General features: G+C 51.4%; 15 protein-coding genes across 15 annotated transcripts; 7 read left to right on the top strand and 8 right to left on the bottom strand.

The window, feature by feature from the left end:
* Positions 1 to 2,063: 2,063 nt before the first annotated feature.
* On the top strand, positions 2,064 to 3,461 carry ASPZODRAFT_20561 (hypothetical protein; the record flags this gene model as incomplete). Its single annotated transcript, XM_022727618.1, has 1 exon — positions 2,064 to 3,461. The coding sequence occupies one exon, from the start codon at positions 2,064 to 2,066 to the stop codon at positions 3,459 to 3,461; it is 1,398 nt and encodes a 465-aa protein (XP_022576845.1).
* A 374-nt stretch (positions 3,462 to 3,835) lies between these two features.
* ASPZODRAFT_155350 (hypothetical protein) lies at positions 3,836 to 4,450 on the top strand (the record flags this gene model as incomplete). The annotated part of the gene is made up of 1 exon (XM_022726202.1): positions 3,836 to 4,450. The coding sequence occupies one exon, from the start codon at positions 3,836 to 3,838 to the stop codon at positions 4,448 to 4,450; it is 615 nt and encodes a 204-aa protein (XP_022576844.1).
* Positions 4,451 to 4,779: 329 nt separating this feature from the next.
* ASPZODRAFT_77033 (hypothetical protein) lies at positions 4,780 to 6,621 on the bottom strand (the record flags this gene model as incomplete). Its single annotated transcript, XM_022730146.1, has 6 exons — positions 4,780 to 5,342; positions 5,397 to 5,694; positions 5,746 to 5,861; positions 5,916 to 6,230; positions 6,281 to 6,365; positions 6,418 to 6,621. The coding sequence occupies 6 exons, from the start codon at positions 6,619 to 6,621 to the stop codon at positions 4,780 to 4,782; spliced, it is 1,581 nt and encodes a 526-aa protein (XP_022576843.1).
* Positions 6,622 to 6,854: 233 nt separating this feature from the next.
* On the bottom strand, positions 6,855 to 8,390 carry ASPZODRAFT_77068 (hypothetical protein; the record flags this gene model as incomplete). The annotated part of the gene is made up of 6 exons (XM_022730150.1): positions 6,855 to 6,929; positions 6,979 to 7,147; positions 7,194 to 7,336; positions 7,393 to 7,770; positions 7,820 to 7,986; positions 8,033 to 8,390. The coding sequence occupies 6 exons, from the start codon at positions 8,388 to 8,390 to the stop codon at positions 6,855 to 6,857; spliced, it is 1,290 nt and encodes a 429-aa protein (XP_022576842.1).
* Positions 8,391 to 8,458: 68 nt separating this feature from the next.
* ASPZODRAFT_137350 (hypothetical protein) lies at positions 8,459 to 9,291 on the bottom strand. The gene has a single exon (XM_022724290.1). It carries the CDS (start codon positions 9,280 to 9,282, stop codon positions 8,569 to 8,571), a length of 714 nt encoding a protein of 237 aa, XP_022576841.1. The 5' UTR covers positions 9,283 to 9,291; the 3' UTR covers positions 8,459 to 8,568.
* Positions 9,292 to 10,213: 922 nt separating this feature from the next.
* On the top strand, positions 10,214 to 11,077 carry ASPZODRAFT_147421 (hypothetical protein; the record flags this gene model as incomplete). Its single annotated transcript, XM_022725267.1, has 2 exons — positions 10,214 to 10,575; positions 10,630 to 11,077. The coding sequence occupies 2 exons, from the start codon at positions 10,214 to 10,216 to the stop codon at positions 11,075 to 11,077; spliced, it is 810 nt and encodes a 269-aa protein (XP_022576840.1).
* Positions 11,078 to 11,262: 185 nt separating this feature from the next.
* On the bottom strand, positions 11,263 to 11,708 carry ASPZODRAFT_20556 (hypothetical protein; the record flags this gene model as incomplete). The annotated part of the gene is made up of 3 exons (XM_022727617.1): positions 11,263 to 11,535; positions 11,582 to 11,600; positions 11,662 to 11,708. 3 exons carry the CDS (start codon positions 11,706 to 11,708, stop codon positions 11,263 to 11,265), a joined length of 339 nt encoding a protein of 112 aa, XP_022576839.1.
* A 308-nt stretch (positions 11,709 to 12,016) lies between these two features.
* On the top strand, positions 12,017 to 12,857 carry ASPZODRAFT_155346 (hypothetical protein; the record flags this gene model as incomplete). The annotated part of the gene is made up of 2 exons (XM_022726201.1): positions 12,017 to 12,140; positions 12,205 to 12,857. The coding sequence occupies 2 exons, from the start codon at positions 12,017 to 12,019 to the stop codon at positions 12,855 to 12,857; spliced, it is 777 nt and encodes a 258-aa protein (XP_022576838.1).
* Positions 12,858 to 13,176: 319 nt separating this feature from the next.
* Positions 13,177 to 14,430, top strand: ASPZODRAFT_105375 (hypothetical protein). Its single transcript, XM_022720896.1, has 3 exons — positions 13,177 to 13,342; positions 13,389 to 13,648; positions 13,691 to 14,430. Exons 1-3 carry the CDS (start codon positions 13,195 to 13,197, stop codon positions 14,420 to 14,422), a joined length of 1,140 nt encoding a protein of 379 aa, XP_022576837.1. The 5' UTR covers positions 13,177 to 13,194; the 3' UTR covers positions 14,423 to 14,430.
* Positions 14,431 to 14,480: 50 nt separating this feature from the next.
* ASPZODRAFT_170219 (hypothetical protein) lies at positions 14,481 to 15,464 on the bottom strand. The gene is made up of 2 exons (XM_022726930.1): positions 15,368 to 15,464; positions 14,481 to 15,273 (listed from the first exon to the last, which is right to left on the bottom strand). The coding sequence occupies exons 1-2, from the start codon at positions 15,435 to 15,437 to the stop codon at positions 14,642 to 14,644; spliced, it is 702 nt and encodes a 233-aa protein (XP_022576836.1). The 5' UTR covers positions 15,438 to 15,464; the 3' UTR covers positions 14,481 to 14,641.
* Positions 15,465 to 15,782: 318 nt separating this feature from the next.
* Positions 15,783 to 17,381, top strand: ASPZODRAFT_137346 (hypothetical protein). Its single transcript, XM_022724289.1, has one exon. It carries the CDS (start codon positions 15,794 to 15,796, stop codon positions 17,366 to 17,368), a length of 1,575 nt encoding a protein of 524 aa, XP_022576835.1. The 5' UTR covers positions 15,783 to 15,793; the 3' UTR covers positions 17,369 to 17,381.
* A 217-nt stretch (positions 17,382 to 17,598) lies between these two features.
* ASPZODRAFT_147416 (hypothetical protein) lies at positions 17,599 to 18,336 on the bottom strand (the record flags this gene model as incomplete). Its single annotated transcript, XM_022725266.1, has 2 exons — positions 17,599 to 18,218; positions 18,291 to 18,336. The coding sequence occupies 2 exons, from the start codon at positions 18,334 to 18,336 to the stop codon at positions 17,599 to 17,601; spliced, it is 666 nt and encodes a 221-aa protein (XP_022576834.1).
* A 573-nt stretch (positions 18,337 to 18,909) lies between these two features.
* Positions 18,910 to 19,892, top strand: ASPZODRAFT_137344 (hypothetical protein). The gene has a single exon (XM_022724288.1). The coding sequence runs from the start codon at positions 19,110 to 19,112 to the stop codon at positions 19,776 to 19,778; it is 669 nt and encodes a 222-aa protein (XP_022576833.1). The 5' UTR covers positions 18,910 to 19,109; the 3' UTR covers positions 19,779 to 19,892.
* Positions 19,893 to 19,915: 23 nt separating this feature from the next.
* Positions 19,916 to 20,879, bottom strand: ASPZODRAFT_1500564 (hypothetical protein). The gene is made up of 3 exons (XM_022725566.1): positions 20,701 to 20,879; positions 20,047 to 20,656; positions 19,916 to 19,997 (listed from the first exon to the last, which is right to left on the bottom strand). The coding sequence occupies exons 1-2, from the start codon at positions 20,786 to 20,788 to the stop codon at positions 20,112 to 20,114; spliced, it is 633 nt and encodes a 210-aa protein (XP_022576832.1). The 5' UTR covers positions 20,789 to 20,879; the 3' UTR covers positions 19,916 to 19,997; positions 20,047 to 20,111.
* ASPZODRAFT_1500690 (hypothetical protein) lies at positions 20,878 to 22,320 on the bottom strand. The gene is made up of 2 exons (XM_022725571.1): positions 22,284 to 22,320; positions 20,878 to 22,212 (listed from the first exon to the last, which is right to left on the bottom strand). Exon 2 carries the CDS (start codon positions 21,978 to 21,980, stop codon positions 20,928 to 20,930), a length of 1,053 nt encoding a protein of 350 aa, XP_022576831.1. The 5' UTR covers positions 21,981 to 22,212; positions 22,284 to 22,320; the 3' UTR covers positions 20,878 to 20,927.

The raw sequence follows: 22,320 nt of genomic DNA, 5'->3' as shown, positions 1-22,320 counted from the left end.
GGGAGAATAAGATTAGTTTCTATTATCTTAATCTTCGGTCTTGTGATTTGTAATGGTCTTATTAGACTTCTCCATCCTCCCTCAACAGAAGAGAAGATAATCGAAAAACCCTCATACAATCTCATCCATCGTAATACCCCGCTCGTTTGGCTTCCTTCAAGCCAACGAAAGGCGCAAATATATGTAATGGTTGCACAGGGATCATGCTCCTATAATACCCTATCAGAAAGCACAACCGATGCCCACTTCCCTAAAAGGAAGAATAAACTGCATGTCGACACAGCCCACCCGGAGTGATGTCATGAATTAATTGACCTGCTGATTCTGGTCGACGGCCTGGATGTCTGATTCGCGGTGTGCCGCCCGAGGGGAGAGATGTGGCGTTGGACAGTGAGGAAGCAAACCGGGGTTGTTGCAGGCTTTGAGCTGGAAGTCTGCTCAGAGATATTCTAAAAAGAGATAAAATCAGTTCTCACCTTGATCCAAAGCTTTATAACCAAGTCAATACGCACTGCTCCCGAAGTCAGAACCGGGCCGTTCCGTGGTGGGGCTGCGCTAAGTGGACCGAGATCTGCGGATACCATCTCCAGTTGGCTTCTACCAACCGTAGGTGAGCCTTATGTAATATAGAAGATATATATTCCGTAAAGTACTGTAGCAGGCTTGGTGAGATCATACTAAAGGAAGAAAAATATCTCTTTCATCTTATTATTGTTCTTTGCAGCGAGCTTTATGCAGCCAGTATAGCAAAATATTGAACTAGATAACTGGACAGTCTTTAGGGCTGAATAATGACTTCACTATGTAGTCAAGATGTGCGATCATAAGCTTTGGCTTGAAAAGTACACTGATGAAAGGAAGGATCAATAGGAAATAAATCGGTCAGCGTACTAGGCCGTTCAGGATGGAGTCATTGTTCAAGGCTCCCTCGACTCTGCCACGTCAGCTGCCAAGTGATGAGTGTTGGGTATGTTTTAGACCAACAGTAACTGGAACATCTTCATCTAGGAGTACGAAAAGTCCTTTACGGTAGAAACTAGATCAGTATGCTATTTCTTGAATATTTTAACTTATCATTCATAAGCGAATATTCAGTTACACAATTGACTCCTAATGCTGGTTCATACGACGCAATACTAAAGCTACCTCATGCAGTACGCTCTCCTCCTGGGAAGTGGAAATTCGAAGCCTGGAGTCTTCCTTGTGTATTAAGTGACCCTGTAAGCATCCCGCTTCCTGAAGACCTGCCAAACAGTGGCCCGAGGGCTCGTGCTCTGGCTCAAGCAAGGGTCTTTACAACGATCTAATGTGGTAGTTATAGCCTGAGGATCTGTCCACAATGCCTGAAGATTTCTACTGATAGTCTCCCTTGTCTTGATCTAAAGATAGCATTGATGGATGAAAGGCCAGTTTGGCCCATCTTGTCTCCTTCCAGAGCGAGAGTTGTTCGTCAGGAAGATGCAAGGGACATTCAAAGCCAAGGACAGTGATAGAAAAACATATGTTACAGCTAAAGCAAGTTAGTCTGAAGAAGCATGCAAGATGAGAACATTCAGCTGGGACAATCATCAAGCTTATTGACCTATGAGAGAGGATAGATAAAACCATGTGTAACCAACTAAGAGCAGAAGATCTATAGAATGAAGGATCTACTATGTGAATTACCACAACATGATATAGTTTATACTTTTAGTGTTGAACAGGGCTTCTTCATATATTCCAGTGATATCAAGAAAAACATTATTATATTCTCAAGGAGAAGGAAGGAAATATATAGTCAGGTAAAAGAATAGCTCTCAGGTACATCCATCAATAATACAATTATGTTATTAGAAACTGCTTATAGTAAACCACCTCTACCTGGTAGTTACTTTATACCAGATGTGGAATCTTTACCCTTGCATGCCCCTTCGACTACGCATCTCTTTGCTGATGAGCAATGCCTAGTGATATCTCACAATGCCCTTGTACCACAGGTGGAAAGTTTGTCTCTATTCCTCTGATATAAGACTCGTCCCCAGCACCTATACAATCCTATCCTCCACTCTCCTCTATACTACACTATGAGGCCCCCATTCCCCCCCTTTGCTCTCACGTCCGTAGACCACTCGCTGGTTCCCATCTTCATCCCGCAGTTCCTCTGCTTCCGCTCGTCTGATCCTCAGCGCAGCCTGTCGGCCCTGAAAGCCGGGATTGATGTCCTCCTTTCTCGGCTCCCCTTTCTGACAGGCGAGGTTGTCCCCTGGCCTGCTCCGGATGCGAAACACGGACAGATGAGCGTCCAGCCGAGCAGGGAATCTGACATTGACTCTGTATTGATTGTCAAAGACTTCCCAGGCGTCATTCTTCCTGTGAAGAGCACAGAAAAGGCTGCGGAGAAGGAGGTCGCCAGTCTGAATCAAGAGTTCATGCCTCTGCCTCTCTTCCTCCCCCCCGACGAGCCACGCCCTGTGGTACGCTTCCAGGCAAATCTCGTCGCAGACGGCCTCGCCCTGTGCATGGTATTCAACCACCAGGTCTTTGATGGCACTGGAGCCGGCCATCTCTACGAGGTGTTGGCCGAGTGCTGCCGAGAGGGATGTGCTGAGATCACCAGCGAAGGCGAACAGGCCTTGCGCCGCTGCCTGGCAGCGGCGGGCAAAGACTCACAAGTGGATGATGCCTGTATGGAAGAGATCAAAGAGTGCTATTTGGTAGGCGATATGGAGCCCGATTTGGACATGTTTCTCGTCGAGAACCTCGAGAACCGCCCGTTTGTGTTTTCAGCCGACAAGATGGAGCGGCTGCGGCTGGCTTGCATGGCTATCTTGCCCAAGATCGACAGCAGCATCGGATCTCTCTCGACCAACGATGTGCTCACTGGCGTGTTGGCAGTCGCCATTGGAAAGGCACGCCGGGCAGCCAGTCTCAAGACTCGCGATGTGGTGTTTGCCTTTAATTTCCGCAACCGGCTCCTCGATCTACCGGAGCATTTCCTGGGCAATGCCTTTACCTTTTTACGTATTCCCTTGCTGGGCATGGGTGCTGGCATGGGAGCTGGAATGGGAGCTGGCAGCCTTGAGATCGATTCACCCAAGAATCTACCCATTGACGGTCACCAACTGGCGGCGATCACAGCTCTCGCCCGGCAGACACGCTCAAGTATCCAAACCCACGACGACGCCTGGCTCCGTCGCTGTATAGGCTTCCTGACTGCCCGTCCAGACTGGAGCAGAGCGGATCTGCGCTACGGAGACATCACCATCACCTCCTGGCGGCATCTGAAGGTATACAGCCTCGACTTTGGATCGGGGCTGGCTTCTATCGACAGCTTCCACCTCAGCGCCGCCCTGGGCGATAGCATCTGCGCCGTGATGCCTGCTGTGGCACGGGGGGCGGCGTGGGATGTGCGTGTTCCTTTGCAGAAGGAGGCAATGGCTTGTTTTGCGCAGGAGCCGTTGATCAAGTGGTTGGTGGAATAGTATCCATGCTCTTGAAGCATTTATTGGACTTCCGGGATTCGGTTCTAGATTCATAGATTCTATAGTGTTAGATGGCAATGAATGCAATATTTTGATCTATATTAAGTGAAGAATTTCCATAGTAATATAGTAATATAAGTTTATATAGCAGACCCATTACAGTATCTTAAACTGATGCCAGACTCTTTATTATTTTATATATATAAAAATGCAAATCAATAGTATAGAAATAACTCTATGCTGTTACTAGAATATTCCATGATGCAAACAAGTCAAACAGGATTCTGCGATGTAACCTCATGTCCAAGTCAGATTGGTCAAGTCTTTAATCTTCTTTCTTTCACCTTCCCATAGAGCCAACTACTATTGCCATAATGTCCCCTACAGTTGCACAGATTCTAACGCCTTTGGAGGACAACCCGGCGCTGGTGGAACGGATAGCCTCGCGAACGGTCAAGCCGCCCATTACCATCATTGAGCCCAACCCAGAATGGCCGCGGCGGTTCGAAGACGTCAAGGAGCGGATTCAAAAAGCGCTTGGGGGTTTGATCGTGGACATCGCCCATGCCGGCTCCACCAGTGTCCCCGGCCTACCCGCCAAAGACATCATTGATGTCGATCTGACACTGAAAGATGTGACGGATGAAGCATCGTATGTGCCGCCTCTGGAAGACGCCGGATTCCGCTTCCTCTTGCGCGAGCCGCAATGGCACCAACACCGCTTCTTTGTGGAGGATTGGCCCAAAGCCTACCACGTTAACCTGCACGTCTGGGGTCCCGACTCGCCCGAAGCTGCTCGACATCGGATCTTTCGCGACTGGCTGCTCAAATCGCCAGCGGATCGAGAACTGTATGCCAACGTGAAACGCGAGGCGGCTGCACAGACGGTCATGGCTGGAGATTCGATGGTGGAGTATACCCAACGCAAAGACCAGACGATCCGTGAGATCCTCGAAAGGGCATTCCGTGATTTGGGCTATATTGAATGACTGACAGGATTGAAGATTGAAGAGTATCACTTGATTCCGTATTGATTCCGTATTGGTTTTCCCAACTCCATATCTTTATAATATACAATAGATGGCAGTTTGATGAAAGAAACTGGTTAGATTAGGGTTAAGCACATGTTATCTCGTAAATAGATTAGTATTGCTCAACATTGGTCTAGATATAGATTAGTTCAGCATTGATCTGGATACTGTTACTAAAGACATAATTAGTTATTCTGTGTCTACCGAGGTTGATTATTTCTGTCTTCATGTGTCAACGCAATGCATCCCATATGATTATAGAATATCTCTATCGATCATCTCCTAAGCTAAGAGGACACTCTCGGCTCATAGATAGGGAATGAGTAAGAAGAATTCCAGCAGCCGGCCTCGAGAAAGTCGCCGGTGATGTTCTTGACCGCGGTGTTATTGCCGAATTCCAGAATAAGCCCCCCATGCGGCGCCTCGGCATCAAACAGAGGCCATCCAACCGTGGCGCCGACCGTCTGCGGATCCTTGAGAAAGGCAAGGATAAAGTCCTGCATGGTGTGTGACGTGGTGACCTCCAGGTCTGTGATCTCGCCCGCATCCGTCATGTACGTGCCGAAGATCATCATCAGATCCGACCAGTGGAAGGCACCCAGGTACGAGACCGGGCTGATGTTGCTGAAGTTGCCGGACCATTCATACCGGTACGTGTCCAGACCCAGGCGGGCGCGACGCACCGAGTCCTGGAAGGCAGTACACACCCATTGCTCTTCCACCTCCATCGTCTTGGTTTCGTTGACCACGGACTCTTCGCGCGAGGTATCCGATCGGATGGCAGGGCCGCGGGCCACCTTTCCGGCCTGATAGCGGGCTTCCTCGTCGGCAAAGATGTATCGTTCGTCAGCTAAATCATTAGCATCTCATAGTATTATAGTCGTACATTGATGGGATATCTTACGGATGTAGTTGGTGAATGCAATGGATGGCGAACTGTTGTACCGATTGATATACTCCTCAATCTGCACCCAGGAGACCTGTCGCATACACTCCAGCTCGGCATCAACATCGTCGCCGTAGTTACACCCAAGCCCCTCGGCCACGATGTGGAAGTCGGCGTACACGTCGGTGGTATCCGACATGTTGATCGTCACTGATGGCGGTTGAGAAATCACCCCGAATTTGGCGGCGAGGGGGTCTTCAGGGAACGCCAGGGTGTATAGATGGGTTAACGCCGCTCCTTGGGATTGACCCCATAGCTGAACAGTGAGTATAGGAGTTTAGGGTATCAAGAGGAGATAGGAATGTACCATTATATTTTCCTTGTCTCCACCAAACGCTTCAATATTCTCATACACCCATTCCACCGCCGCTCTGACGTCCAGCAGGGACAGCGACGTTTCATCCAACGCTTTCGACTTGGGGTCTAATCAGTCAGTATGGCATTATATTCAAAGAGGACCAAGACGATCCCACTCACTGCCAAAGATGTTCAGCCGGTAGTTGATAGTCACAACGATATGTTCCTGTGTTCTCGACACCCAATTCGAAGGCAGCTGCGAGGGCACTTCAATCCCCCCCGACACTCCCCCCCCACCCGTCACAAAGAGAGCGACAGGTAAGCTGGAGGTCTTGTTCGCGTACGCGGGCGTCCACACGGCGAGCGAGAGACAGTCTTCGGCAGACGACCAGGCGACGGCGCCTTGGTTGTCTGCTTCTCCGATGTTGAGCAGTAGACTGGGCGGTTCGTATTCGGACCACAGGGCGTCGCTTGTAGCCACGTATTGAGGGCAGGCTGCAACCATTAGCATGAATCAGTATTTCTCGCAATAGTTGATCATCTACCTGGCCCGAATCGCGTCGAATCAATTCTTTTGGATGATTTGTCAAGCGGTTGTGGGGGGAGCCATCGCAGGTCACCAATGGGGGGCTACTCATTAGCACATCGTATATAACTAGTAGTATAGTATAGGAGGTAGTACCTTTGCGAATGGAACTCTCAAGAACTGCCGGACATCAGGATACGTATCGTTCAAAAACCCAATAAACGTGCCCGTGCGTGTCTCGACGGTCAGATTGCTCCAGTTGGACAGCGTGCGGGCGCCCTCCCAGGTGAGGTTCGCATAGTACGGGGGGTTCAGGGCCAGGGCGCCCGTCAGGCCGAGGATGGTCAATAGGCCATACATATTCAGACATACACTTGATCAACACAGTGACATTTCTTTTCAGAAAGCAATCGCATTTATACCGTCATTCTGGAACTCTATGCTCTGTATACCACTCTACTCGGGCATTTATCGGCCGGGGCACAAGTAAAGTCCGGATCGGCACGCCACTGTGGGGCCCCACATCCTGTACTGATACGGAGTAATACCGATGATGTAATGAGTACTCCGTACTGCGACGAGATATTAAAGTATCATCTCCAAGTATTGTCCCATCCAGCCTGTTCCACCGCAAAAGCAATTGCCAGCTCTGTGAATCGTGCCATGTGCTAGCCAGTCAGCAAGAAGAGAGAACAAGAAGACACAGATAAAACTCACGTCAAGAGAGAAATAGCCGGCCTGGTCGTCAATGTCCATCGTGTCGTGAACGCCGTGGATGTATGGATCAAAGTCGCCGGGAAAGACGCCGGCCATCGGGTTTCCCTCGCACGCAAAGGTGGCTGGATACCCGAGTCGTGTATACTGGGCGTGATCCGAACTCCCAGCTCTACCCCATTAGCAATACATCTATCACCAAGAATCTAGGCACCTACGCTCCAAAAGGATGCATCTCGGAAGGAATGGAGATGTACTCCTTGCTGAGATTCAGAGTCCAGTTGGTGAGGGCCTCGTTTGTCTCGGTAGAGATCACGGCGATGATTTCAGTGGCATTCCGGGCAATAAACGCCGTCATATCCTAGAGATCAGCGGGATACTACTGTAGAGAGAGAGAGAGAGAGAGAGAGAACTTACAAACTGGATCATGGCGCCGATATGCGCTCCCTGTTCCTTCTTGTACCGGGCGACATCCTGACTGCCCAGTTCCCCCCCCTCCTCGGCCGCATACCAGTGGAACTCGACCGGCCCGTTCTTCGGGGTGTAGCCGCTCTCTGCCAGGATACGGAAGGCCTCCAGGTTACTGACCGTGCCGGAACAGTCGTCGTCTGCCCCTGGTGCCGGCAGCAGCGGGAAGAGATAGTTGGCCGAGTCCTGGTGGGCGCCGATGACGGTCAGCGGGAGGGAGAAGTTGCGGGTCTTGGGTTCGAAGCGGGCGATGATGGACGATTGCCGGAACGGATGGGGGAAGTATTCGAGCGAGATGTGCGTTCCAAAGGGAGAGCTGGCGATGATCTTACGAATCAGTATCCTTCTTTCTCTCTGCCTCCCCTCCGAAACATACCTCTGCGATATGGTCATGCAGCCACTCGGAGCTGCGTTCGCCATGGATATCCGCGTAGTATCGGTTATAGTAGCTTGTCATATGCCGGAGAACATGTTCCATGCGCTGCGTTTCGACGTGGGCGAAGAGAGGCTTCACGAGGCGCTGGTGTGCCAGCTCAGGGAGGTCTAACATTATCTACTGCCAAACAAGCATATGGACAATCGAACTTACTAGGCTCATCATGGTCGTCTTTGTGCAGCGCGTAGAACTCGGCGTGGTCGGTGATGTCGACGAATTTCCTGCCCTGTCTGCGGAGGCGCAGCTTGTCGCCCTCCGTCCGCCATTGCGCCGTTTCTTCGCCGCGGACGTGCAACAGACGAGGTTCTGCAAGAAGCGCTTCACTGTCGGGATCCAGCGCCACCATGGCGGCCACAGGATCGGAGTGAGTCTGCAGAACCGTCAGAATGGCCTCGTCGACAGCGTATCTACCTTCTGCCGTCAGATCGTGCGGAAACGGCGCAAAGACGACCTGGGGGGGGACAATTGCCGCCTGCGCGATGCCACACAGAAGAAGAGTAGAGACCAGCATGATAGAGATAGTAGAGATAGAGATATAATAGAAGGAATAGGAGAGAGTGCTAGAGGAGAGAGAGAGGAGAGTGAGAGAGAGAAGTAATATTGTTGCCTGAGTAAGATAAGATAAGATGTAACCTCCTAGTGGGCTAACTACATGAGATTATTAATGATATTGATATATTACTATTCTTTCAGTTAATCTTGCGTAATGCATAGAAACGCACGGGAAGAAGCTTGAATGTCTTGGGAAAGCCCAGCTGCAGCTCCGACGCAATGAGTCGCAGGCCCGCCTGGTCGAAGAGAGCCCTGAACTTGTCGTCGGTGCGAGTGACGCTGCTGTCGAGCTCGTCGTACATGTCCTGGCCCTGCGGATGCGTCGACAGGTTCTCCTTGACGACGATGACCCCCGTGGCCGTCAGGGCGGCCCGGCAGCGCTGCAGCAGCTCGCACAGCTGCTGGTCCTTCAGGTGGCCGAGACAGAACTGGATCCAGACCAGATCGTACGCCTTGTCGGGCTGCCAGTCCTCGAGCCCCATCGTGTACACGTCTTGGATGATCTTCTGCTCGCGTTTCAGCGCGCTCGCCTGCAGCACCTGCGTGAACTTGGCCACGGGCTCCACGGCGTCGACTGCCTCGCTCACCAGACCGAGAAAGCCCTCCGTGACGCGACCAACGCCTGCGCCGCAGTCCACCGCGCGCGCCAGACGGCCCTCTGTCGTGCAGCCGGGGATCAGGCGGCGGACGCGGGCGAGAAAGGACCGCGATCCCCTCAGGTCGATGCGTGTGTACCACGGGTACGCCCCCAGCATGGCCAGCATCCCGTTGGCCGTCGCTGGCACATTGTTCCAGTACTCTATCGATGCGGCCGTGTTGATCTGGGCGTCGACCCCTTCATTGGCAGCCATTTTGACGATGAAGGGATGAAGAATGTCGAATATCTGCTGGAAAGAATCTTTTGTGGGCTGCTGAGTCAGCACGCTAGCTGGATTCAGGCGTCACATGATTACTTATAGTAATTACTAATTATAGTGACAATTATAGTAATTATAGTGACAATTATAGACAATTATAGTGACAGTTATAGTGACAATTATAGATAATTATAGTAGACAGTAATCATTTACTAAATATTAAATAGATGAAACTGACCTAAGTATTTAGATATCTAATTATAACTGGCTAGAGGTTAAAATGAATCTTCAGCCTTCTCAAGAGATACTATATATCACCTAGGTACTACTCTTTATATATAGAACATTTAACAAATCCTATATATATTCAGGGCCAATAGTACCATATATCTATATAATTATTGCGTTTACAGAGCCAATCAGTTCCCTAGTTAGGGCAGAGTATATCATCTGAATAGCCTTGCTGTCCATTGACTCGATTCATCCCCTCAATAAGGCTGAACTACTGAATGCATATACACAAGGCTATTGATATGTACTGCCTCGTAAGCGCTCGTTTGCTTTTTCTCATCCGGTAAAACCATTCTACCTGCCGAATATTCCTGTAAAGATGAAAGTTATAGCCCTCACCCTCTTCCCCTGCATTACATGAAACCGCCTCATTGTATGATCAAGGGTTGACAGTCATCGATCTATCCAGCCGCCATATATCTTTAGATTCCAACAAATGAAAACTATGAACCGTCGTAGCGCCGACCATCTTTGGTGCTGTCTCTATACGAGGCTCTTTCTCACCTCAAGGCCTTGAGACTGAAAGATATAAAGAGGGTGAGTTCTCATTATCTTTTTACATCTTTAGTTAGTCTATTCAGAACATTCATTTATACATTACTTCTATCTATTCTCTACCTCACTGTGCACTATAATGGCACCAAAAGCCCTTGTCTACCTTTTCTTTTATCTCCTTGTGACTCTTGCTTTTCATCCACGACTCGTCCGCTCGGAGAATAGTACCAGTACTGCAACCTCCAGTTCAAGCCAGAATGCGACATCTCTGTTCCGGGAGGAAGCAAAGTGCTATTCTCTACCATATGGAACCTTGGGTTTTGTCTCTCACCTCCTTACTTATTATTCAAGCAATATGATCATGGATAAACATCGACCCCTGATGCCTGGGACGGAAATGAGAGACGGCCACTCGACCTGGAATACAACCCTAGGCCTTTTGAAATTGGTGCTTACCCATATCTCTTCAATTGTGACCATGGTACGATGTTCTCATGCCTGGTAAGTATACCTGATCTATCTCTACATGATTCTTCTCTGAAATGTATGGTATAGGCAGTTCGAGGCAATTGCTGCAATGAAACTCACCCTTTCTCTCTCCTCTGGTCTGAATACCATCTTTCCTAGCGGATACTGGACTTTTCTCTACATCCCTGGCGCTCTCACTGGGCTAGCCGGATCCCTAGGCTTGACGCATATACTGTGGAATACACCAGACACTCAGAAGGATACAGTCATCATAACGGCTGTCTTTTTTGGTATTCCCGCACTCTGCGTTCTGGTGGCGCTTCTGATGCTTTGTTGTGATAGTAGTGATTCTTGTGGTGAGACTTCCATGGTTGCCTTTGGTATAGTGGTTGCCTTTGGGGCACTCTACTCGGACTGGATCCTAGCAGTTGCCGTTCACAACTGGATCGGGTATCCAGACAATAGTACCACGCTGACCCAGGTTCTATGGGTGCTTTATTTTGTCGGAAAAAGACTGAACATGCTGGTGGTGTGAAAGAGTTACTTCATCAGAGGTCCAGTCGTCAATGTCAGAAGAAACGACCATGTTTAGTTTATTCCAATCTCAATATCACTATCATTCATATGCATCCAATACCCGTTGTGGATAGGATTCTGGTCTCGCATCGGAGAGCAAGATGGTGTCTGGGATGCCAGATAAAGAGAGGAAAAGGCCAGGAGTTAGGAAAGAGGATATAGGAACTTAAGCCCTAGCTTCAGCGCGAGAGACATGGTGGCAGGGTTGGTGAATGCCTTGTCCCCAAGGCGGAGACTGAAGATCTCATCGCCGGCAACGGTCAAGTGAACCAGGAGCTCCATATCATCGATGTTGATCTCCGACTCGAGGGCCCTGCGGTTGGACACGACAGGCTGCGGTGAAGTCTGGGGCATTGCATATGTGCATTCGCGATCTGACATGGCGCAGAGGAGGCACCCTGGACGTCCTTCATCACACTGACACCCATCAGCATAAAGATTAGTACGATATCCAATCCATTACCTTGACATGGCGTTGCTTGCTGGTATAACACAATCAGCCAAGAGCTGCGCTGCCGCTACTATAGGAGACAAGACTCTTACCATGGGAGGCAACCGCCGCGCGACTTCTTGTGGCTGCGCCGTAGCATTTAGAATAAAGCCGAGGAATATCTAAAAAAGTGACAGTGAATGCGACATGAATCTAGAGATAATCATTCCCTCTCTAAATACGCAGGTTGATGTAAGATCCATCAGATGACGCAGTAGTTAACTAATTAGTCATTGATTGACTAACTACTAAATATTTAGTGTGATGCTAATACGCGTATAATCATAACCCTAACCCTAACCTATATGATACTGCCATACTTATTGATATAAAAGGATACATATAGCCCTCTGTTCCTTACTAAATATACTTATTTATTCTCTTCTTTATACTCCTAACTGTGCCAATATGCTAGAGACCTATCATGGTGTTTACCTGTGGAAATATATTCCCAACCTAGTGCTCTCCCTTATCTTTCTTGCCTTATTCACAATTGCAACTCTGTCATGGCTGGAGATTATACAGGACTTAAGTATAGTTTATACTTCCCTTTGTTATTGGTGGCTTCTATAAAATAATTGGATATATGGCTTAAGCGGCAGCTACATTCTATACTGACAACTTGAGCCTGTATTTGCTCACATCCGTTTTCCTTGTGGTGCCTCCGATCATGTTTGCAGCCACTCTGTATATGCTCTACTCTCGCCTCGTCTGTGCTGTCATTGAGGGAGGAGAGCGCCGGTTCCTTTCTCCTTCCCTTTCCCCCGTGCCTGTGCGATGGGCCAGCCGGATCTTTATCATCGGAGACTTTGGCTGCTTCATGATCCAGGGCAATGCGGCTGGTCTATTGGGGAAGCAGGATCTGACGCAGATCGCCGACTACATCATCATTGTCGGCCTTGTTCTGCAGATCATCGTCTTTGTCTTCTTCATCGGCTGCTGTGCAATTTTCCATCGGAGAATCAGAATACAAGCTGGCGTCTCGATCCCAACCCATGTCCCCTGGCAGTCCTGTCTCAATATGCTGTATGTGACATCGTCCGCTACTCTCGTCCGCAACATCTACCGTGTGGTGGAGTTTGTGATGCAATCCGCGGACCCGAACAGCTATCTCCTTACTACAGAGTGGCCGCTTTACGTCTTTGATGGTGCCTTGATGATCTTGATCATGGTCATTTTTTATATCTGGTATCCAATGAACTTCAATCAGGAAGAGAGTCGCCGCTTGAGTTGGTTTATAAACAGCTAGGCAGATGGCTATATTAGGGTATTTATTTGCTTCACAACTTTAGAATCACCTAATACAAGTTTATTATCCATCTAGATTCATCATTATAAGTCTGTATAAAAGGAATTGACCATATTACAACTGCTATAAGAAGTGAGTAATCATCTATACCTTATATAGTCCCCACCACTTTATGCTCTTAGTATTTCTATACTGTATTATACTGTATTTCTATACTGTATTTATAATTATAAATTACTAGATCGGACATTCGTTCTTCCGCCCCACGAGCATATTTCCACGGCATCTTACCATGTCTATTACATTCTACCAAGTACTACTGACTTGTTATTCTATCATGGACATCTCATGGCTGTTCCAGACCCCCGTAGAGAACGTCGCCTTGAACCAAGCCCTGAACGCTCTCCCCCCCGGGTTTGACAATGTCTCGGCTGTGTTCCTGCAGAGCATGCCTGTTCTGCCCGAATGGAACAGTCCTGGGATCAGTATGTGGAAGTATCGTCTGTTGCAGTGCATTCGTCTAATGAGAAGAATCCTCCTTCTACGAGATCGAGACCACCGACCCTATCGTCTCGTCTGTGCTGGCCGCCGTGCGAGAAGCAGACTTCATCGCCTGGGATGCCTCGTTCTTCGACCTGATGGGTCCGCAGGCCCGTCTCGAGCGCATCCAGTCGTTTGATAAGCCAGGCGTGCATGAAGCCCCGGCGTTTGTCCCCGAGACCAACGAACTGGTCTATTCCGACACTTCTGCTGTAGGCTGGCTATGGGCTATCAATGTCGATACTCACGAGGTATTCTATCCTATATATACTAGCTATATATACTAATTCCAGACCCGCCACATCTATACTTCACCTCCACTGTATAATGTGAACGGCGCCCGGTACCACGCAGGAAAGGTATATCTAGCGACCAACGGAGGCGCCCGTCGAGGCATCTACGAGCTCGACATGGCCGACCACAGCGTGACGGCGATGGTGAACAACTACCGGGGCCGCCATCTCAACAGTCCCAACGATCTGATCTTCGACTCAGCCGGGAACATGTGGTTCACCGATCCGCCGTACGGCTGGGCGCAGGCGTTGACCGACGTGCAGCCCCCAGAGGTGCCGAGCAGCATCTATTTCTTCAATCGGACGACGAGGGCTCTCCGAGTGGCCTCGAACAATGTCGCTCTCATGCCGAACGGACTTGCGCTCTCGCCAGACGAGAAAACGCTGTACGTCGCCGACTCGAACTCGACCTCGGGCCGTCCCCTCCAGCAGCACGGAGACAGTCTGCGGAACGTGTGGGCGTTTGATGTGCTGGAGCATTCCTTGTTGGCGAACCCACGGCTCATCCATCAGACGGAGAGCGGCTGGCCGGATGGACTGCAGGTGTCGCGCGGCGGCTTTCTCTTTGTCGCCGTGTATGGCGGCGTGGACGTGTTGGATGCGCAGTCGGGCGTGCTGCTGGGGAGGATCAATACGGCGGGGGATATCGTCTTCAACCTCGATCGGGGCGAGGGAGTCTGGCTGTTGACGGGGGAGAAGTATGTCTACAAGGTGGTAATGAGGGAGGTGTAACAGGATATTAGTATGTAGTCTATTGTAACCTAGAATAGAAGAAATGGTGTTACAATATCTCGAATCTTCTTGTATTGGAAATAGACGTATCGAACTGACACTAATATAGACATAGCTCTATATTATGGATAGCTATATTATAGCTATATTATAGCTATATAGATAGCTATAGCCATGGCTATCGCTATGGCTATGCTTAGCTATGGCTAAGCATGCATGCTAATACCATGAATCGTCAAAATAGGTGCAGTTGGTGGTGACCATCAAGGCGGCATTGGCAGCAGCCCCCCCGTCGGAATGGTTGAAGCCCTGGTTGAGCGACATGATCTGGCCGGTCTGGACGCCAAAGTATCGGGCGACATCGACCATGGTGCCGTAATGGAACTCAAAGGTGCGGAGGATGCATTCCGTGTTTTCGCACAGGGGGATCTTGACCAGCTGGTCTGCCTCGAGCTCGGTGTACGGGCCCGGGGCCAGATCGACGATGTACGCCGTCTGGGCGGCGTAGTTCATGATGGCGTCGACGGTGATGTTGTAGCGCACGTTGGCGATCTTCTGGATCGTGTCGCCGGGCATGGTGGTGTAGACGTGCGGCCCGCCCACGATGCAGGTGTTGGTGGTCTCGGTGTTGTTCACGTCCAGACAGGAGAAGTCGTCCGGGTGGGCGGGCACGGCGGGGATGAGGAACTTCTCGCCGGGGTAGATGAAGTCCGGGTCGGTGAGGCCGTTCATACGGGCCAGATCGCACACGCCGACGCGGTACGTGGCGGCCAGCGACCAGACGGTGTCGCCTTCTTTGACGTAGATGGTTTGGCCAATGCTGATGTTGGCGTTGACGACGGGGTAGTCGGCTGGCGGATGGTCAGATTGTATGGAACAGTATGAAATACTGTCACTATGGAACAGTATGAAATACTGTCACTATGGAATAAGGATAGAACTCACTTGAACGGGGGGCCAGGCCGGGCAGGGCAGAGATGCCGCTTGCCAGGGCCAGAAGGGTAAGAAAGAGCATGATAGAGAATAGAAGATAAGATAGAGATACTCAGATCTTGACCGATTATCTATACTCCGATATTATATAAACCGATATTTATAGGGTTTGATATTACTCAAGTTATACAATCCCCGCACCCGCCCCCGCCCCGCCCCCGCATCGACGGGATGCCCCAAACGGTAAGACGCGGAGGAAGACATTGGCTGTGAAGCCGATATTTGCCCGGATCATCAGATTTCCATGGAAACCTCGTATGACGCTGCAGGATGCCGACATTGGCCCGCCGCCAAACGAGAAATGATCGACATGGAAGAACAGAGACTACTTAAGCATACAGTGATGGGAGAGAAGTTGGAAGCGTTCGAGTAAGCAATATGGCTCTGCTTCTAGCTCTGCTTCCCCTGGCAAGCCAGGCACACGCCGCCCTCTACTCGACCGTCATCGAGACACCCTACGGCGGCGTGCAAGGCTATCCGGCCTTCACCAGCGAGCCCAGCGGCAACCTGACGCACTGGCAGGACATCGCCGTGTGGAAGGGGATCCCGTACGGAGCCACCACCGCCGGCGAGCACCGCTTCAAACCACCACGCCCTGCGCAGCCATGGACGGGGACTGTTCTCGACGCTGCTGACTGGGGGAATGTGTGTCCGTCGGCGGTCTCGACCAACCCGAACAACTACACCATCGCCGAGGACTGTTTGAACCTGAACATCTGGAGTGCGGCCAATTCCACCGATGCGAAGCTGCCGGTGGTGATGTGGAGTTATCCCGCGCAGTCCACGGCTGCCGACGCGTTGTTCGACGGCGGCGGGATGGCCGACAAGGGCGTCGTGTTTGTCAGTTACAACTACCGCACCGGGTCGTTTGGCTGGCTGGCGCATCCCGAGCTGCGAGCAGACTATCCCGACGGCAAGAATGCGTCGGGCAACTGGGCCATGTTCGACCAGTTCGCCGCGCTGCGCTGGATCCACGAGAACATCGCCGCGTTCGGGGGCGATCCAGACCGGATCACGGTGATGGGCCAGTCGATGGGCTCGGCCGCCAGCCAGCACATCCTCAACAGCCCACTGACTCGCGGGCTCATCGTCGGGGCGATCATTGAGAGCGGCGTGCGCGATGTGCAGGATCCGATCTGCGACGAAGTGGCCGAGGCGTATCTCACGCTCGCCGACGCCGAAGCCCAGGGCGAACGCTACATGGAGTATCTCAACGTGAGCAGCGTCGCCGAGCTGCGGGCTCTGCCCATGGACGATCTCATCACGGTCAGCGCCGGCCTCACGGCCACGGCGGAATGGCAGTTCACCGCGACGCTCGACTACTACGCCATGCCAGCGACATACTACGACACGCTGCGGGATGGGCTGGCGGCCGACGTGCCCGTGCTCACTGGCAACACCAAGGACGAGAACGGCGCGGTGTTTGGGCTGAACATCACGGCGGCCGAGTACCTGGCGGACATGAACGCGACCTTCTCGGGCTCCTGGCTGGACCGCTTCCTGGACTACTATCCTGTTTCTCGCTACGAGGCAGACACCCGGGCCTCGTTCAACGCGCAATGGACCGACCGGTCGATCGTAGGCACCTGGTTATGGGCGCAGCTGTGGGCCACCGCTCGCTCGAGCCCGGTCTACACTTATTTCTGGGACCATGCGCCGCCGGGCCAGGACCAGGGCGCGTACCATGAATCGGAGATCAACTATGTGATGAACAACCTGTACGACACGGACCTGCCGTGGACGCACGCCGACTATGCGATTGCCGCCCAGATGAACGCGTACTGGGTCAACTTCATCAAGACGGGGGATCCCAATGGCGACGGTCTGGTCGAGTGGGCGGCGACCAATGCCAGTGAGACGGTGCAGCAGGTTGGCAATGGATGGGGGGGGATTCCTCTTCCGTCCAGTCTGGACTTGTTTACTGCCTGGTTCAGTGGATTGCCTTATTTCTAGTATAAGTATGAGTATATAGAGTATACTATATGAGTATATAGTAGACTATAAGTATGAGTATATAGTATCAAGTGTATACTATATAGTATAGTAAGTATATATTTACTGCAAGTACAGGTAGTATAGTAAGTATAGTAAGTATAGTAAGTATAGTTAGGGTTCTAGGGTTTAGGGTTTAGGGTTATGAGTATAGTATATTATATTACTATAGGGTAGGGTTAGGTTAGAAGCTAAGCTACACTCTCGCAGTTGTACAAAACACCCAATGGAACAGCCCCCGTGGAATGGTTATAGCCCAGGTTCAAGCTCATGATCTGCCCAACCGTCACGTCGTACAGCGTGGCAAAGTCCTGCAACGTGCCATACCCGAGCGTGAACTGCGTCATGGTGCAGGCCGTGCTGTTGCAGATGGGGATCTTGACCGTCTCGCCAGTCTCCAGCACGTCGTACGGCCCCGGCGCCAGCGCCGCAATGTACCCCGTCTGCGCCGTCTGGTTCAGCACCGACTCGACCGTGATGTTGTACCGCTCGTTGGCGATCTTCTGGATCGTGTCGCCCGGCATGATCGTGTACACGTGCGGGCCGGCGTCGATGCACACATTGGTCGTCTCCGTGTTGTTCGTGCTGTAGCAGCTGTAGTCGTCGGGAAACGTCGCCCGCGTCGGGATCAGCAGCTCCTCGCCGGCGTAGATGTAGTTCGGGTCTGCGAGGCGGTTCAACCGGGCCAGATCGCACTCGCCGACGCCATACCGCGCGGCAATCAGGGGCAGCGTGTCGTTCGCCGTCACCGTATACGTCGCATTGCGCGCCGTGACCAGGTCCAGATTCACCACGCTGCCGGAGGGGAGGGCTGTATATGAGTGTAAGTATAAGTATAAGTATATAGAGTATAAGTATCAGTATCAGTATCAGTATGTCTTACCAGTGTAGGCGGCCACCAGGGCAGGAAGAGTAAGGAGGAGGAACATATTGTGATGAGGAGGAATAAGTAAAGAAAGAGCTCTTGACTGGCAATATCCTTTATGAGGTACTCTTTCTACTATTTATACTCTCTCTACTCTAGATAATGCTTCAGTGGCGGTGTATGGACGGGCATTTATCGGATGACCGCGTCATGTACTGCATAGTTAATACCAGTTGCTCATTAGTTACTAGTCAATGACTAGGTAAGAACTGGTCAATAACTGGTCAATACTGGTTAGCTGATAACACTAGCTAGTCAGTCATAGTATAACAGGTGATTTAGTGATAAATATTTATCCATCTTGCCTTGCCATACTTATATCTTATACATATCTCTATAGACAATATCTAGACAATATCAATACTATGATACTATAGTAATCTGTATCTTATACTATGGATATATTGACTCTTCTTATAGACTAATAGCTACTAGACTTTAGACTAGATTACTAACTTCTTAATAATCACACAATCACGCCATCACGCCATCTAGATTATTAAAGTAGGGAGAGGATGTCTGTCACTGAATATTTTCTCTTGAGAATAATATGAATCAACCCAATGTCCCCCTTCAACTCTCCTATTGTCTCCCCCGACGAGCTTCACTCCGTCCTGTCCAGAGGCCATGGCCGCATTATCCCCGTCGCTGCAGGCCGCCGCCTCGATGACTTTGCCCACTCCATTCCGGGCTCCATGTATGACTGACTATAAACTATGCTTGTGACGATGATATGAATGAACTGTCAACTGTTGACGGTTATGTAGCTTCCTCAATATGGACCGCATCAAAGATCCCGCCTCGCCATACCCCCAGATGCTCCCCTCGGCAGCCCAGTTCGCGGCGTACATGACCGAACTGGGCATCCGCCGCGATGACATCCTGGTCGTCTACGACACTCTGGCTGTCGGGCTGTATTCCTCGCCGCGGGTCGCCTGGACCTGTCGCCATTTCGGCCATGAGCATGTCCATGTGCTGAACACCTTCCGACAATACGTCGCAGCCGGGTTCCCTCTGCAGACAGCCTTCTCTCTGCAAGATCCGTCTCCGATCGAGTATCTGGTCCAATCGGTCCAATCGGACCAAGTGATCACTTGTGAAGAGCTCGAAACCATCATCCAGCAAAACCAAAACGTGCAGATCCTCGACTCGCGCCCCGAGACTCGCTTCATCCAAGGCCACATGCCCCGGGCACGCAACATCCCCCTGCCCTCCCTCCTCGACCCGGACCAGAGCTTCCTCTCGCCCACGCAGCTGCGGCAGTTGTTCGAGCGCAGCGGCGTCGACAAGACGCTCCCATTGGTCGTCACCTGCAACTCGGGCGTCACGGCGGCGGCGTTGGCTCTCGCCTTGCGACTGGCGGGCTATCCCAATCCCATCCGGTTGTATGATGGCAGCTGGTCCGAGTGGATGCACAGGGGGACCATCGAGATCCATAGCATATAGTATGTATAGTATGTATATAGTATATAATAACCATCTATTATAGGCTATTGCCTGCTGCCATCACTCTCCACGGCCCTGGAGGGAGTCATGCAGCGTGGATCTACCCAGTGCATAAAAGTACATATCTCCTCACTTGGCTGTAGTCACTCCCCCGTCTGTCGTCGATATCAAGATCGACTTTGTGGCGGCCGACGCGGCAGACTCGGTCGTAGCGACGAACTGTAAGAATCAATCATAATATCAATCATGTTAAGTGGAAAGAGAATACCCTCGTTCCCATCCCCACACCACTGGCTCCTGTTCTGTTAGATTATGGGAAAGATATACTGTATATCACTTACCAAGCGCCAGGGCAGCGGCAATCCCACGCCCATCCATAATCCCCCCCGCAGCAAGGATGGTGATCTCTCGTCCTTCTTTCTCCTTCAATAAAGACACCGCATCAGCAACTTCAGGAACAAGACTGATGATGCTCGCATTCCGCGCAAACTGGTGTCCCCCCGCATCACTCCCCTGCACGACCAGCACGTCCGCCTCGTCCGCCACAGCCTCAACCGCCGCCCGCACACATCCAACCTGCACAAACACCTGAATCGGCCGGTCATCGTCTAGCCGTCGGATGCTCTCGATCAGTCTCGTGTGCTGTCGTTCCGCCGGGGCAAACAGCCACACTGCAAGCGGTCGGTACCGACGTAGCAGAGGGAGAAGACCGCTGGCATCGTCGTTGTGGAAGGTCAGAAAGCCGATTCCAATGGGCAGCTTTCTTCCTTCTTCGTCCTCTTCTATTCCCAGCAGCTCTCGGGCATGGACGAGCTCTTTTTCCAGCGCGAGGAGTTGCGTGCTCGACGTGGTGAAATCGAAGCCCGCCACGATGAATCCTTATTATCAGTACATGAATAGACAGACAGATAGTTGGATATACCTAATCCCCCCGCTTGGGTCACGGCAACTGCCAGAGCAGCCGTGGCAGTGCCGTACATGGGAGCATTGACAATAAGAGGGGTCTTCATTTTGGTCAATCAAGCAGATCAAGTTGATGAAAATAAGTGAGATAGTGTACTGATTTAATGTAATGATTATGAGTAAGACGCGGGGTTGATCAATGTCAGATAAACAGTAAGCACTATTATCCGAGGCTGATAGTATATGTCAATCAACCAATACGACAATCTTGCGGGCAGAAACACCCCTCTTCAACACATCCACCCCTCCCTGGATAGCCTCCAGCCCATGGCCAACCACCACCGGCTCAGGCACTGCCCGGTACGTTCCCTGCTCGAGGGCGCCGGGCAGGAAGTCTCGGTAGATCGCCAGCCCCAGCTCGGGCGGCACAACCGCCCACGCCATTTTGAACTCGATTCCCTCCGGCAGGGCGCGGGGAGCTGGATGGACAGAAACCAGCTTACACCGTGTGTGCTGTTTTCCAACAGACTGGTCTTCTGTTCTTGACAGAACCTGCGACAGGGGAGTCGATGCAGACACGCCCGCAGCGTCGTATCCCACGGCATCAAACCCCCCAATCACCGTCTTCCCTCTCACGGCAGCAACAAGATCCTCCACGACACTCTCCTCGTGGTAATCGAACACGGCCGTCGCGCCCAGCCCTCGCACGTAGTCAAAGTTGTGTGGGGATGCAGTCGCAACAACCTCGTATCCGGCCTGAACAGCCAGTTGGATCACATTGCTGCCCACGCTGGAGCTGCCCCCCCATACAATGATGGTCTCCCCTCTAGATTCCGCCTTGGGACAGGATGGATACGCCAGTTCAAGGGTTCCCGCAGCGTACAGACCCATCGCAGCCGTCGACACGCCGAGCGGCAGAACGGTCGCCCGCGCAAATGATAGGGAATCGGGGATCCGGCAGACGACATGCTCCGGAACGACAGTCAGCAGCTGGAACGATCCCTCCGCCGGGCTGGACGTGGCCATCGCCGTCCCCTCGGCGAGCACTCGGTCTCCGACAGCGAATCGGGTGACTGCGCTTCCCACGGCCACCACCTCCCCGGCAGACTCGTGGCCGAGAATGCCGGGGTACCGCAGCGGTGCGAACTCGGGGTTTTCCTGGATCTTCCAGTCGATGTGGTTGATGGCGATCGCCCGGTTGCGGATCACAATCTGGTGCGCTGTGGGAGGCGTGTATGGCGCCTCGCGGACTGAGAGAGTCTGCCGCGGCTGATCAATGAATGCTGCCTTGTTCTGCATTTTGGAAAGGTGAACCTGCTGAATGGCGAACAACAGTAAGTTGCAATTCACTCATCATCTCAGCTCACTATTCTTATATACCCCCAGCCTACAAGCCATGGCAAGGCTTATTTAGTGCTGACATCAGCTTATCACACCATATTGTGAGGCGAATCATATCTGCATGTAAGCTGCATGCAATTTCGGCTGTCAGATTTAAGGTAATAGCCTATAAGATGAATCCAGGCGACCACTATCATAAGCAGTCGTTAGTATGGTGGGAATGATTATTGTGGCTGGAATAAGCACATGGAGAGAACCTACCGGCGTGGAAACTTCCGGAGTGCGACAGTTGTAAAGA

This window comes from Penicilliopsis zonata, assembly GCF_001890105.1.
Source record: "Penicilliopsis zonata CBS 506.65 unplaced genomic scaffold ASPZOscaffold_30, whole genome shotgun sequence".
Taxonomy (NCBI): Eukaryota; Fungi; Ascomycota; class Eurotiomycetes; order Eurotiales; family Aspergillaceae; genus Penicilliopsis; species Penicilliopsis zonata.
The sequence above is the reverse complement of the archived record's forward strand: the minus strand, read 5'-3'. Positions and strand labels throughout refer to the sequence as shown.